General features: G+C 51.1%; 1 protein-coding gene across 2 annotated transcripts in view; it reads right to left on the bottom strand.

Moving 5' to 3' along the window:
• The window catches only part of MACROD1 (mono-ADP ribosylhydrolase 1), a 194753-nt gene that overhangs the window by 177987 nt on the left and 1227 nt on the right, over positions 1-15539 (bottom strand). For both annotated transcript variants that reach the window (XM_026650331.2, XM_026650332.2), the window contains exons 2-3: positions 11612-11713; positions 11098-11217 (exon numbers count right to left, since the gene is read on the bottom strand). In XM_026650331.2, the coding sequence (XP_026506116.1) occupies positions 11098-11217; positions 11612-11713 (222 nt within the window). The remainder of the gene's footprint in view (positions 1-11097; positions 11218-11611; positions 11714-15539) is intronic.

Below are 15539 nucleotides of genomic sequence, written 5' to 3'. Positions count from 1 at the left end.
AGAACCAGATTTTTAAAGCTATGCAGGCGCCTAACTCATTGGAGTTGAGACTCACCCAAGGGATCTGTGGCAGAGCAAGGAATTGAACCCAAGTTCCAGGCTACCATCCTAACCCCAGGGCCACCTTTCCTCTGCTTCTACCTTTGCAGTATGACAGACCCTGGGGCTCTCAGAAGTTTCCTCCCCTGTGCAGGCCCTTACAGACCGTGATCTAACTGCTCTGTCATTGTCTGCTTGTGTCCCACCATCAGCTGCTCTGTCTCCACCTGCTGTCTCTTTTCTTCTGCTAAGGGTATGGCTACACTGCAGTAAGGGCATGCGACTGCAGCGCACGTAGATGGACCAGAGCTAGCTCGGGTACAGCACAGGCTGTACAGGGCCACCCAGGCCACAGGGACTAGCCCATGATGAGCCCTGCACTGTAGCTTCACGACACCGGTACCTGAGCTAGCCAGATTAAAGTGAGCTCAAATATGACTACACAAGCTAGAGTCACACCCTGTGATTGCAGTGTAGATGGTCCCTTCGGTCGTCAGCTATTTGGGGCAGGGACCATCTTATTGTTCTGTCTGTGCAGCAACTAGCACAACAGCGTCTTGGTCCATGACTGGTCAAATAACACCACTCAAATAACAAAGCCACCTCTGAGTCTGCTCCTCAGCAATACTCCTCCTCACTTGCCTCAGTCTGTCCATCTGTAGCATTGGCATCTGCCTTTACAAAGGGGTCCCGAGGTGTCATTAGCTGTGTATAAAAGGAAAGGCTGACAGGAACAGAGTAGCAGAGACTCTGTCAGTGCAGCACCAGAGTTATTAGTTACTGGGGTAAGTAAGTCCCTTTGCCCCAGTTACTGTCTCTTTATTCTGTGTCTGTACAGCACTTAGCACACTGGGAGCCTGGTCTCTGACTGGGGCTCCTGGGTGATACCACACCACTATTCAATAATAGTGATGCCTAGGGCCAAGTCGAGACCCCAGCTACCACTCGAAGCACTGCACTATTCTTCCTCTCACTTCCATATTGTCCCACCAATTCCCACTGCAGCACGATGATGAAATCTGCAACACACTAAGCAGCCTGCACAGAGGCTGGATCTTCCCCGAGGTATGTGCAGCTGCCCCCACTGCCACTTGCTCTAAAGCCGTGAAGCTGGAGCTCTGCCTTGGCATTAGAGCTTCAGGAAAGTTTTTAACCAAATTTTTTTTGCAGGGCAGAAAAAACGCAGGTGCAGCAACCCTACAACATCCCGCAAAGTCGTGTCCCTTTCACAGAGCTGCTGGGGCAGGAAAACAAACAAGAGAAAAATTCTGAAAACCCCCCCAGAAAGTTTCACATTTTTGGGTTGAAATGACTTTTTGTTTCAAAATGTCCTTTAATTTGAAAACCCCCATCACAGCCATCAGAAAACCAACGCTATCACAATCAAAACAAATCTTCTAACTTTTCCATTTACTGAAAGTTCAGCTGGACCCAAAACAATTATTTTCCCCCCCAATTTTTCAGGATTTCCAGAAAAAAAAACCCAAATCCATTCTTCACCCTGGTAAGCTGCCTCCACCCCCAAAACGGTGCAATTTCCCTTGCCGACGTGTTCTGTAAAGCCACGAAGTTGGAGCTCCGCCCAGGCACTATCCCCGCATCTCTGGCAACTGATTTCCCCAAGGGATGGCAAACAGCAGAGAGCGACAGAGTTGAAGTGACAGATAAAGCAATTTACACTGACACTTCAGCATTGCAATATCTGCTTAGAGTTTGTCTCCTGCTCTTCGCAGTCCCATACCCATTGTATTAGAAGGCAGTGATTCATAACAGAAGGGACTTGGTACTGGCTCGATCTATCCACAGAGAGCTAGAATGAGGAAGGACCATCACCTGCCTAATAGAACCAGGGCAAGACTAGGGTAGTTGCTGTTCAGCTGAATTCTATAGCTAGGGAACCAGAGAAAAGGCCCTTGATCTATCTATGATACTTTTATGGCCCCCCTCACCGTGGTATTTGGCACCTCACAATCTTTACTGCAGGGTTTCTCAATTCGTGGGTTATGACCCAAAACTGGGTTACCAGAATGCATCCAAGAGTCACAGGGCTGGCTGGGCTCGGCTTCCCATACCGGGCACTGTGACCTCCAGGATCACAACACTGCTCAGGTTTGACCCTCTCTGGCATGATGACATGGAGCCACCTGGGCCAAATTTGAGTGAGTGGCACTGCAACCTGATGTGCCAGGTTGCAAAGCCATTCACACAGATTTGGCCTGGCCAGCCCCGTCATCATGCTAGAGGGGTGGCTGAGCCGAACATGGGCAGCACTGCCATCCCAGCAATCACAATGCCCGGAGCAGTAAGCCAAGTCCAGCAGCTTCATGGGACAGGAGCCAAGAGGGAGCAGCTGGTGTCATGTCCTCTGGTAAGTACCAGCCCCCCAATGTACCTGTGACCCTAGAAAAACCCCAAAGCTGGTTGGCAAAGGGCTCCCTGGTAAGTAATAGTAAATCTCAGTTGGCCTGACCAGTTTAACACACCACACACACGGTTGTCATGATATGGATCCAAAAGGTGTCATGCACGGTATTTGGTAATGCGCTGTGGTGTATGTACTGGGTGTGCACTAAGAGTTATAAATATGTGCTGGAAATGTGTTTGCCAAGCAATGCCCAGTCTGCCCTAGACAAAGGAATGTGTATTTGCTTGTCTGACTAGCCTGGTCGTCAGGCAGAGACAATGAAGGACCATTTACAGAAGGTAAATAAAGGCATCAAGCGGAGGAGAAGACAGCATGGCATCTACACCCCAGCAGGAGAGAGCAGCTTTGTCTGGGCTTCCCTGTCAAAGCCCACATTTCAAAGGTTTAGTGAACTATAAAAGGAGGGGGGAGAGAGCCCCTAATTTATCCTTCACCTGGGGAGACAAAGAACCCAAGCAGTCTGAGCTCTGCAAAGGGTCCTGGCTAAAAAACTGGGCAGCCACGCTGGAGGAACGACTGGAGACAAAAACTTCTTTGCATAAAGGTTTCTAGTTTGTTCGGTTAGACGGACACCTTAGACAAGTTTCTTACTTCGGTGTGTTTGTAACCATTCCTCGGTCTTTAGTCCTTATACTCGCTATCACTTAAACCTGGGTCCTTCTGTTAATTAAACTTGTTTTACTTGTACTATAAACCAACTCAGTGCTTTGACGGAAGGGGAGGGTTTGTAAACCTCCATAAGTTAATAAGCTGCTGCAGACTGTCTCTGTAGAGGAGCAGTGGATCTGATAAGGTTTTGTGGGTGGTGCAGTAAGGGGGGGTTGAGTGCTGCAGGGGAAGACGGTTCTGTGGCACTCGGGAGGTCACTGATTGTTATCAGCTAGGCGAGCTTTGGGCTGGCCGAGCCCTAAAAAGTTTGCTGGCAAGGCAGCCAGGCTGGTGTGTCAGGGAGCGGGCACACAGCTAAGCAAAGCTGTCACTTGCTGAGGCTGATAGGGGTAACAGTGGCTCACAGCTCTGGAACCCCAGCAAAGTGTCTGCAGATCCTTCCCCACTACACCCCCAGCCCTTTCTGTCCCCCCCCACTCCTTCCCCAGCCCCCCCACATTACCCCCACACTTTTACCCTGTGCACCCATGGGCCGTGTGTGGGGGCCATGTGGTTTTTGGGAGCTGTCGGCTCCCCCCACCCTCCCCTGGGCTCCAGAGCCTTCCCCCAGCCCTTCACTGCACTCCAATTCCTTCCCCAGCCTCCCCACCCTACCCCCTGCAACTCCTTCCTCACTACACCACCTGGCCCCACAATCTCTCCACTTCACCTCCAGGCCCCCCAAATCCTCCCCACCCCTTACACTGCTCATGGGGGGACAGAGGGTGTTTTTTGGGGTGTCTCAGTTTTTTGCCCCTTCTCCCAATTGCCAGTGGGGTGCGTGCCAGTCGTTCACCTCTGGCTGGAGCATCTGGAATCTTAGCTCAGAGCCTCCCCTCTCCCAGTGGATCCCTGCATGGTCTTGGACATCTGGAGAGGTTTCTGGGTAACAAAATCCACCACAGTTTACAGATGGGGCCTGAACCCAAACAGGCGGAGAACCCCACTGCTGTCATGTAGTTATCCTCACAAGCTGCCTGTAAGGCAGGGCAGTGCTCTCATCCCCAGGGGACACTGGGCACAAACAGAAACGTCGACTTGCCCAAAGTCACACAGGAAGCCTGTGGAAAAGCAGGGGCTTGAACCAGGTCTCCCAAGGTTGTCAGAGGTTATTAATTCCCAAGATGAAAAGCAGTGCGGTCCAGACAGACACACTGGGTCGGATAGCTCAGGATTCCTGGGTTCTGATGTGGGCAAGTCCCTTCCTCATCAGTGGCTTAGTTTTCCTCCCCCTTTATCTATTTAGCCAGCGAGCTCTTTGAAGCAAGGACTGCCTCTCACTCTGTGTATGTGCAATGCCTGGCACGTGAGGGGCCCCCCCAATCTCAAATTGAACCCAGGTGCCTTGAATCTTGACCCAGAGCTTTAGCTACAAGCCGGCCTGTCTCTTGAGAGCCCAAGCAGTTAGTGGGGTGTACAGGAATCAAGCCAACTCTCTACATGCTCAAATATTCATTTAGGGGCCTAATGTTAGCAACCAACATCTGAATATTATGTCCCCAGGTTCTGTATGACGAGTGGCCATAATCATGTCTCACTTCATTATTATCTTAACTACAGAGGGCAACTAGTGATCAGAATGCAGGGGACTGGGAGTCAGGACTCCTGGGTTCTATTCGCAGCTTTGCCACCGATTTGCTGTATGGTCTTGGGTGAGTCACTTTCCCTGTCTGTGCATCATGTTTTCCATTTGTAAATGGAAATGGGATGCTTTGTTAATATCCAGACTGTTCTTTGAGATCAAACTTTGCAGTCCTCTTACATCTTCATAGGGTCTTCAGGCCAGATCCCTGGCTGGTGTAAATCGGCCACCGCTCCATTGGAATGAGCGTGGCCAGGTCCCCAGCTGCTGTAAATTGGCCATCGGAGCTGTAAATTGTCACCAACGGACCTGGGTCAGTGTACGTCAGCCAAGGACGTCCCCTGCCCTGCCCTGCCCTGTCCCGTAGTGAACTGGAACCCCTTAGATTTTCAACCAAGGAGCCAGGCCCACCCAGCTCAGTGCTGCAAGCCTCCAGGGGAACAACGCCCTGGCAGGAATGCTCCATTTCATGCAGGAAAAGCCCGGACCAGCCCCCTCTCCCCAGGAGCAGTGGCCTACAAAGGAGTATGTTGTGCCCCCAGGACCGGAAACGAACCCCCCCATCCCCACACACCCTGTTAGTACAGACGAGCTACTAGCTTAAATGCATTTCCCTTGCTGCTGTGCAATGCTGATCAGGAAATTACTCATGGCTAATGATGATTATCAAGTCGCGTAGAATTTAATGGACAGGTATTATATTCCTGCTTGTGACTTTACATATGAATTAACCACATATGGGTTTCATGAGGCACAGAAGCAGGATTTATGAAGCACTGACAAAGCCCCTTGTTAGTTAAGACTTTTATTCTTCTAATAAACAGGTTGATTTATTGGGGCGGAAATTAATAAGCAGCACATTGGAAAGCTGAGACGTTGGCGCCCTCTGCTGCCCAGCCATGGGGCGGGGGAGAGAACATTTCAGTGAAGAATCAGCTGTGTCAATCTTAGATGTGTTATTACTTGTTATGTCTAGCAAGGTAGGATCAAGTGAGATCAGGGGCCCCACTGTGCTGCACAGACACAGACGGGTCTAAATACAAAGTTACACCAATATAACCAGAGATGTGACTTTACATCAAGTTAGCGTTTCCAATGCAACGTTGCATGTGGATGCCCTTACATCAATTTAAACCTGGCTTATATCGATTTAACCTCACATCAGTCAATTTACAGGCACAAACTAAACCGATTAAGCCGTTTTAAGCAGATACAAATATCCACAGGGGTTGCACTGGCTTAACTAACTCCGTTCCACCAGGGATTTAAGTCACTGGTGCAAATTCTATATGAAGCAAAGCCAGAAAGAGCCAAATCAGACAAAGGGAAGGAGGGGAAATCTGGGCTCTGTTCCCAGCTCTGCCACTGGCCTTGGGTAACCCCTTCCCCTCACACTGTGTCTATCTTCCCACCCGCCCCTTGTCTATTCAGAACGTGAGCTCTTTAGGGCAGGGACTGTCTCTCACTGTGTGTCATGAGGCTCTGCAGAAACCGGGGTCCTAACTTTGGTCAGGGTCTCTGCAGCACCCAGCATGACAGGGTTTAAATTATTTACTGCTGCCCAAATTACCATCTTGCCTTCAGCGTTTTCTCCAGATCTGCTGTCGCAGCCTCCACCACTTCATTACCACCTCTGCGTTCCCGTTTCCAGCCAAGAGTCCGAGGCTGCATTTAAGAAATGGCTCTGCTAGTCCCTGAAGCACTCAGCCACAGCAATTTCTCATGCCTTCCAATCCTAGAGAGTGCTCCTGCTCCCCAAACACCTGCTCATTCGCCCTCAGCCACTCTGAGCTTGGCTGGGCCACTGCCCTTCAAACAGTTGCCCTTCCCGTGCCTGCAAACTGGCCCCTTCTCACATCCATTCCTAACCCTCCTGCCATAGGCATATTCCTGGCTTGTCACACTCATTGCATCACCTCCTCTTGGTGTGCCCCCCACAGCACCCCAGGTTCTGCTACAAACACGAGCCCCCTCCGCTAGCGCCAAAGCGATTGGGAGGGAAATTTTCCCATCAAAACGTAATTTCAATCAGAAATGCCGTTGTGTCAAAAAAAACCCAACCACCTTTTTTTAGGGGACAAAAATTCATTTGCAACCTCCTCATTGAATTGTGGGTCTGTACAGTACCCGGGACAACAGGGGCCTCCTGATTTCAGGCAGGGCCTGTAGCTACGCAGTACAAAATAATCCTCCAATGACTTTGAACCTTCAGGGCTTGCTAGAGCAATTGGAAATGGGGACACTTCTGTTCCCCGTCACATAACACAAGAGCCAGGGGATCACCACTGCAATGGGAGGTGGCCAATTCTAAACTGATCAAAGGAAATACTTGATTCACTTGACGCACTATTAGCCAGCAGAACTCTCTTCCATTGGATGCTGTTGAAATCAAAAACTTAGCAAGATCCAAAGATGGGCTGAGCATTTATACACCTCTACCCCGATATAACGCTGTCCTCGGGAGCCAAAAAAATCTTACCGCGTTATAGGTGAAACTGCGTTATATCGAACTTGCTTTGATCCGCTGGAGTGCGCAGCCCCACCCCCCACCCCCCACCCCCCCGAGTGCTGCTTTACCACGTTATATCCGAATTCGTGTTATAGCGGGTTGCGTTATATAGGGGTAGAGGTGTATTTCTAACGAGAATGTCCAGAGCTAGAACAGTGGACTCATAGATTGTAAGACCAGAAGGGACCACTGCAATTGTCTAGTCTGACCTCCAGTATAACAAAGACCCCATAGGACAGCCCTGAATTAATTCCTGGTTGAACCAGAGCAGATCTTTTAGTAAAACAGCCAATCTTGATTTAAAACACAACTAATAATGGAGAATCCACCACTCCCCTTGGGAAGTTGTTCCAGTGGTTAATCACCCTCACTGATACAAATCTGTGCCTTATTTTCCAGTCAAAATTTAACTCGCTTCATCTTCCAGCCATTGGATCTTATTGGACCTTTGTCTCCTAGATTAAAGAGACCTTTACCATCACATTTCTGTTCCCCATGTAGGTTCCTATACACCAGGGGTGGGCAAACTACGGCCCAGGGGCCAAATCCAGCTCTTCAAATGTTTTAATCCGGCCCTCAAGCTCCTGCTAGGGAGCAGGGTCCAGGGCTTGTCCCGCTCCACGCATGCCGTGGCTCCCGGAAACAGCGGCATGTCCCCCCTCCAGCTCCTATACGTAGGGGGAGCCAGAGAGTTCTGCCCGCTGCCCCTGCACCAAGCACCTCCCCCACAGCTCCCATTGGCCAGGAACTGCAGCCAATGGGAGCTGCAGGGGCGGCGCCTGCGGACCTGGCAGCACACAGAGGCACCTGGCCATGCTTCTGCATAGGAGCCGGAGGGGGGGATATACCTCAAGCAGCTCCTGGAAGCAGTGGCAAGAGCCATCCGGAGCCTGCACTCCTGACCCAGCCCTGATCCCCCTCCTGCCCTCCAAACCTCTCGGTCCCAGCCCAGAGCACCCTCCTGCACCCCCAAACCCCTCATTCCGAGCCCCACCCAAGAGCTCGCACCCCCAGCCGAAGCCCTCCCCACCCCCAACCCTTTGCCCCAGCCTGGAGCTCCCTCCCGCACCCTGAACTCCCCATTTCTGGCCCCACTCCACAGCCTACACCTCAGCCAGAGCCCTCACCCCCTCCCGCACCCCAGCCCCCAATTTTGTGAGCATTCATGGCCCGCCATACAATTTCCATACCCAGATGTGGCCCTTGGGCCAAAAAGTTTGCCCACCCCTGCTATAGATTGTAACCAAGTCACACCTTAACTTTCAGTAAGCTAAACAGACAGAGCTCCTGAAGTATCTCATTATAAGGCACTGTTTCCAATCTTTTAATCATTCTCTGGGCTCTTCTCTGAACCCTCTCCAATCTAGTAACATCACCTGGATTTGTGGACCCCAGAATCTGACAGTTTTTCAGTACTTGTCATATAAGTGCCAAAGGCAAAGTAACAGAACCTCCCTAACAAAGATTTTGGATGGGAGCTAAACCCTCAGGATTCAGGGCTTAAGCTGATCTCTAGTAGGGGGTTAGGATCAGACGTTCATGGAAAACAGGTTACCCAACATCTGCCCACCACGGGGCTCTCACTACTTCCTCTGAAGCATCTTGTACTGGCCACTGTCAGAGGTGGGATACAGGGATGGATGGACCAGTCTGGTAATTCCCATGGTCGAGACAGTTCTCAGAAAGCAGCCAGCTCTAAGCAGAGCCCTTTCCCCACAAGCACCCGCCATGAGGAACACACACAGGGAACATATGGCTAGAGTTTATCTCCCTGCAGCTTAAGAGGCATGTGCTGACTGGGTTGACAGGCTCCTTAGCCAGATGTCAGAGATAAATTGCACTGGAGTCATCTCTCATGGGGGACTCTGGGATGAATTGCTTACAGAATGGAGAGTCTGTGCTAAGGAAGGGGAGATGCCGGGAAAGGCTCCATCATTCAGTTCTGGCACACACCAGATTCGGGACCACAGGGGGAGAAGGTGAATCAGAATCTGACACCATCTCATCTTTTAGTGATGTCATTTGGATACAGCATCTCTCTCTCTCTCTCTCCCCCCCCCCTCTCATTGTTCGCACAGAGTTCCTGGTCACAGAATGCTTTGCAGAAAAGGAATTGGATAAAGTGCCTTTCCCCTCTAGCTCCAATCTGGCCCCCGATCAGAGGGAGGGTGAGTGGCTGGCTCAGGGGATGGGAAAAGGGACACGGGGCCTTTCCCCTCAAGGGGGCATTGGCTCCAATCCAGCCCCAGGGCAAGAGAGTTGCAAGGAACAGAACATGGGGCCTATCATCTCTAAGGCATCAGGTCCATGATCACACTTGCCAGCTCCCACAATTCTATCAAAAAGCTCCTGCTATTTGACATTTCTCTTAAAACCCCAACTCCTGGAGTCATGGGATGATGCACGAGTCTTGACTTCCATTTTAAACAAAGAAAGATTTAAGCCAAAAAGCTGGAAAACGTGACCTCAAGTGTAACCGCTGCAGCAATGCCTGCCCGAGCCTGCAGAGACCCTGAGCCAAGCACACCGAGACGGGGGAGCTGTCCCAGGGTAACACACGCAGCAACCCCTGCCTGAGTCTGCAGAGAGCCTGAGCCGATCACTCTTGATGGAGGGAGCTGCCCCGAGTGTAATCCAACACAGCAACGCTGCCAGACTCTGCAGAGCCTGAGCCAATCACTCAGAGTGGGGAGCTGCCCTGAGTAACTGACAACTACGCTCACCTGAGTCTGGCCGACAGCCTGGGCTGCAGGGAGTGATGTCTCACTGGTTCATTTAACCCTGAAGACGCTGGAGAGGAGAGCCTGCCCCACACCCGGCTCAGCTTTTGTACAACAGAGGGGTATTCAGTTGTATCAGAACAGTCTCGGAATCTGGACAGCACCCAACTCACCCACCCCTCGAGTTTGGTTCAGCCCATTTCCCAATGGGTGGCAGGGTTGGGGTTCTACAGCCGCCCAAAGCTCAGGGAGGGTTAGTTGCAGAGCCCCATTTCCAGCAATATTATGACCCCCACCCCAAACCAAGCTCACAGAGGGACAGCAGCAAAAACGAGGGCAGTGCCACATGAAACCCACCTTTCCCAATTCAGTCAGACACACCCCAGCTTCACTAATGGGGAAGGGGAGTTTTGCTCTGAAAAAAAAGTTTAAAAACAAAACAAAACAAAAAACCCTCAGATAAATCCACACCCACCCTTCCCCCAGACAGACAGACACAATAACAAACCCCAACCACCTCACAGAGACCACTCACTAAGTAATTAGGAGACACAGAGCCCATGGACATACATATATAGCAGCTACTGGTGGAAATAGATCAAGCCACCCTCCACAGCCAACCAAAATCCTATACACGCACCATGATCTTTGGGCAGGCAAATAACCAACCCTATAGAACATCTGGAAAAGGGCTAGACCCTACACACACAGCAGTTCTTTAGTGCGATGATCGACAGACCCTATATCACATATGGGATGGGGTTAAGTCCTACACAACCAATGGGTTCTGGGGGGCAACAGAACTGTGCAGAAGTGGCACAGGCTGCATGTTCTCTCAGCAGACAGGAGCCCCACCCTTCAGAACAGACAGGCCAGAGCCAAATGGCACCTAGCCAGCTGCTCTTGGGGGCAGCCCAGCACCCTACCCCACTGAAACTCCCTCTCCTGGCTCAGAGCACAGCCTGACAGGCAGCTGGCACTCCTGCCAGTCCCAGACATGGATGGGAGCACGTTTTCTCACACCCAACCCTCTTTCGCCATATGTTCACCATGGGGTTCGAGCCCGCCATGACCCAAAGCCTCCACCTCAACCAGCAACATGCAGAGAGGAGGAGCTGTTGGTGCTACATGAGCAGGGGGTCCAGTCAGCAGAGGGGATCTGTAACCCACTCACCAGCATTGACGATTGCATCCACCTCCAGTTTGGTGATGTCCCGGCGGACAAGCGAGATCTTCTCGTTCAGGTGATTGTCCTTGGGGAATTTGGTCTCCTCGGGCTGCTTCAGTCGGGCACCTAGAGACAAGGGTCCAAGGTCAGGGATCTCCACGCCCTACAGGAAAAGTGTCCAGCCATACCCTGCTTCATCCATTGTGCCACCAGAACCAGGATTCTGGGATAGAAAGGGCAGGGCTGTGCCATGCCCCAAAGCATGATTGGCGTAGGCTCTATCAGAAGCGAGAGGGAGAGCAGATCCCAGAATTGGGAAGCCCTCCACCCCACAATTCACACTGGGTTCTAACATCCATATGGCTATGCTGGGAGGCCACTGAAGTGCCCCTCAATCCCAACCCACAGTCCCCTGCTATCCCAACCCTGGGCTCCCCCACCACTGCTCTGTCAGTGCCCCTCAACCCACAATGAAAATCTACTACGCACTAATAAAGGATTTTAAAACCCCCAGCCTCACTTTTAGCCATTTTTTTCCAGGTGTCGATGTCCTTCAGTGTGACGAAGTCCTTGGTGTAGTAATGCTCCCGTCTTTGCTTCTGATTCAGACCTTTCAGGTATGCTGCAGGGGAGGGACAAGGCCCACAGAAGTGTTACTAGGGTAACGAGAATCAGGTGCCCCTATAATCACCCCCAGCACTTCTGTAGCGCTTCTCATCCATACAGCTCGGTATTGCCCACCCCAAGGGAGCAAAACCATGAGTCAGACCCCACCCCAACCAGGAGATTTTGTTATAAATAGTGTATTGTGGTGTTTGAACTCCCACAGCCCATGCCCAGTGTGTGTGTGCGGGGGCAGGCGGGGACAATGAGTTCTGCCCAATCTCCCGCTTTATTGGGTAAGGTGACTTTGGCTCCTGCTGCAGGAGCTCTCCCCCCCGCCGCCGCCATCTGCCCGACCCCTGACCAGTTCTGCCCCCCACACCACCTCCAAGTCAAAACTGTCCCCCCAGTCTGCCCATCACTTCTGCCCCCTTTGCTCCATCCCTCACCCAATCCCCCTTCACACCACCTTACACTCCACCCCCACTCACTCCCCATCCCTCACCCAGTCCCCCCTCATGCCACCTTACACCCCACCCCCAACCCCCTCCCTCCATTCATTCTGTCTCCAGCCCAGCCCCACCTCTGCATCTCCTGGGCTCCTCACCCCCCTCTCCCTGGCCTAGCTGGAGTGAGGTCCCCCTCTCCCTTCCGGCTGGGCGAGCAGTTCCAGGGGCTCATCCCCCTCACACACCCCATCCCCCTTGCTCCCAAGGGGAGCCATTGGCCACCCCCAGCTCAGGGCTCTCCCCTCCCCTGCGGTGAGCATGGCTTCAAGGTTGCTGAGAGCACTTCCAACAGCCACTCCAATTGGCTGTTCACCCCAGGAGGCGGGCCCATGGGGCAGGCAGCCTGTCAGAGGGGGGTTCCCCAAACAATGCAGTCTGCCCTGCCCCCAGCCCAGCTGAAACCCTGTCACTGCGACAACACTGTGAGAGCCAGGCACGCAGAGCTGTGCAGGGGAGGGGCCTTGCTTGAGGTGGCCCTGCAGAGCAGGGTGGACCCAGGCGCTGGTGTGATGCACTCTGAGCCTGGGGCCCTCCGAGTGGCACGGCCCTGCCTGCCCGGCTGGGGGAGCATCACACCACACCCTGCCAACGCCTGCCTGCAGAACCTGAGACTGGGATCCTCTGCAAACAAGGGATGCGCTGCACCAGGGAGGGGAAATGAGCACCAGACTGAGCCCCCCAGGTCTCTCACTCTACGGCATCTTCTCCCACTCTCAAATCATTTTGGGGGATCTTTACTGCACCCTCTCCAAATTTTCAACATTGGTTTTGAAATGTGATCCCCACAACTGGATGTACCAGTCCAGCCGGGGTCTCGCCAGGGCCGTATTCAGAGGTAAACTCACCTCTCTGCTCCGACTCACTACTTCCCTCTTCATACATGTCAGGATCGCACCAGCCCTTTTTATCCCAGCGTGACACTGGGAGCTCATCCTGAGTTGTTTGGAAGTGGGTTTTAGCCCACAAAAGCTTATGCCCAAATAAATTTGTTAGTCTCTAAGGTGCCACAAGGACACCTCGTTGTTTTTGCTGATACAGACTAACACGGCTACCACTCTGAAATCCTTTTCAGAGTCACCACTTTCCAGGATACAGTCCCCCCTTCTGTAGGAACGGCCAGCAAGCCTTGTTCCCAGATATATGCTCTCACATTTGGCTGTAATAAAACATGCTTCCTTGGAATGGGCCCAGCTTACCAAACAATGTGGATTGCTGTGCAGGACTGTCCTCACCATCCCACTCCAAAAATCTTTGAGTCATCCATCAATTTTAGCAGCAGTGATTTTATATTTACTTCCAGTGCATTGATGGAAATGTGGACTAGCATCAGGCCTAGTACTGATCCCTACAGAACTTCACTAGGGATGCCCTGTCAGGCAGATGCCATCCCACACGCCCCCTTGTGGCCAGGTACAGACACACCCTGACAATTTCCCCAATTGGCTCATTAGGAGGCTTGGCAAGGCTTTTGAAGGTCTCATTTAACAACAGAAACTTTTACAGAAACACAAGACCATCACCCAGTCTTCTTAGCAGGGAGGCAGACTCCATCTGTGTTTATCATCCTGGGCCCTTTAGCCAAGAGGCACTCAGCCACCATTCCTTCCCTGGAGCCAGGGCCCTCCATCTGACTGCTGCTCTTCTCCAGGCAGCACAGATCCTAGTAGGCTGGGCCTCCTGCAGCTATCTAGGCTCCTCCTTAAGTTCCTTTCCCTGGGAGTTTTCTTCCTCTGTACCACTGAAACTCCTGCCCTTGGGAACTCCTCTTCCTAACAAGCTTCCTCCTCCAACTGAGCTCTGCGGCCCTTTATCTGGTCCAGATGCCCATTAACCAATTCACTGCCAAGCAGCCACCTAGGCAGTTTGGCACAATGGACTCATTCCCCTTAAAGAAGCCCATCACGGTAGAGAGGGCCCTGCTCCAGGCTCCCCTTAAAGGGCCAGCCACCCTGAGACTCATCTCCATTCAATAGGGATTCACCCTTGACAACTACTTTTTGAAATCTGTCAGTTAATCAGTTCTTAATCCAGGTAACATGTGCTCTACTGATATTACATAGTGCTTATTATTGTTGTGCAGCATGAAGTCAAATGCCATACATAAGTCTAAGTGTATTGCATCTACGCAGTTACCTTTATCAACCAACCTTGCAATCTCCTCAAAGAGAGAAATCAGATTTGTTTGACAAGATCTATTTCCTATCAAACTGACATTAATTATAGGCCCGTCCTTTCGTTCTATATCACCTGACTCCAATATCAGTTTTTCCATTATTTTGCCTAGCACTGATATCAGGCTAACCAGCCTACAGTTACCTGAGTCATCCCACTCGCCCTTTTGGAAGACTGGTATAACATTAGCACTCTTCCAGTCTTCTGAAATTTCCCCAGTATTCCAAGATTTATTAAAAATTACCATCAAGCAAGCCAAAGATCTCCTCAGACAGCTCTTTTAGGACTCTCAGCTGCAAGTTATCTGGACTGGCTGATTTAAAAATATTTATCCCTCATAGATGTGTTTTAACTTCCTCCTTAGTTAATAATGGACTGAAAAGTACTTCTCACATGAGGATGGTTACAAGTACATCATCCTATGTCTTTCCAAATACAGAACAGAAATATTTATTGAGCACTTCTGTCTTTTCTGCATCATTAACAGTAGTTTTACCATCTCCAGCTTGTAACTGGCCTGTACCATTGCTAGGATTTCTTTTGTTCTTAAACTGCTTATTTTCCTTGGCCCTGCCAGAAATGCATTTTTCCCTGATGTCTTCAGCGCCCCTTATCAGTTTTCTACATTTCCTACCCTCTAATTTAGATCATTGCTATTACCCCCTTTTTCCATTTGTTTTATATTACTTTCTTTTTAATTTCTAACTGCTGCCTTCACTTTGCCACTGAGCCAGGCTGGGCTTTTGGCCAAAATTGTCATCTCTCTTGATTGTGGAATTGTGGCTTTTTGGCCATCTAATAAACTCTTCTTAAAGAGCTCCCAATTTTTCTGTCTTGGACCGTTAGGTTCGGCCTAAGACAGCTGTGCCAAGGGCCTAAGAAATCCTGTGCCACCAGCCTTGAGGAAGATAATCCCCTAATTAGGGGATGAAAAGACTCTTGAGCCTAGAGCATGGGGGCTTGGGGGAGGCTATATGGATGCTGAATCTCAATATAAACTGAAAGGGGCCAGGGAAGAGGGCTGCGGTGTTGGGTTTTATGATAATAAGCCAGCCCCAGAAGGGGTGCAATGATGAAATGCAGAGGCACCAGTCAATATGAGCCCCTGCTATACCATCTTTCACTGGGGCAGATACTGTCTCTTACTCTGGGTTTGTATGGTGC

This window comes from Terrapene carolina, unplaced genomic scaffold, assembly GCF_002925995.2.
Source record: "Terrapene carolina triunguis isolate 2854851 unplaced genomic scaffold, T_m_triunguis-2.0 Scaffold89, whole genome shotgun sequence".
NCBI classification, from domain to species: Eukaryota; Metazoa; Chordata; order Testudines; family Emydidae; genus Terrapene; species Terrapene triunguis.
The sequence above is the reverse complement of the archived record's forward strand: the minus strand, read 5'-3'. Positions and strand labels throughout refer to the sequence as shown.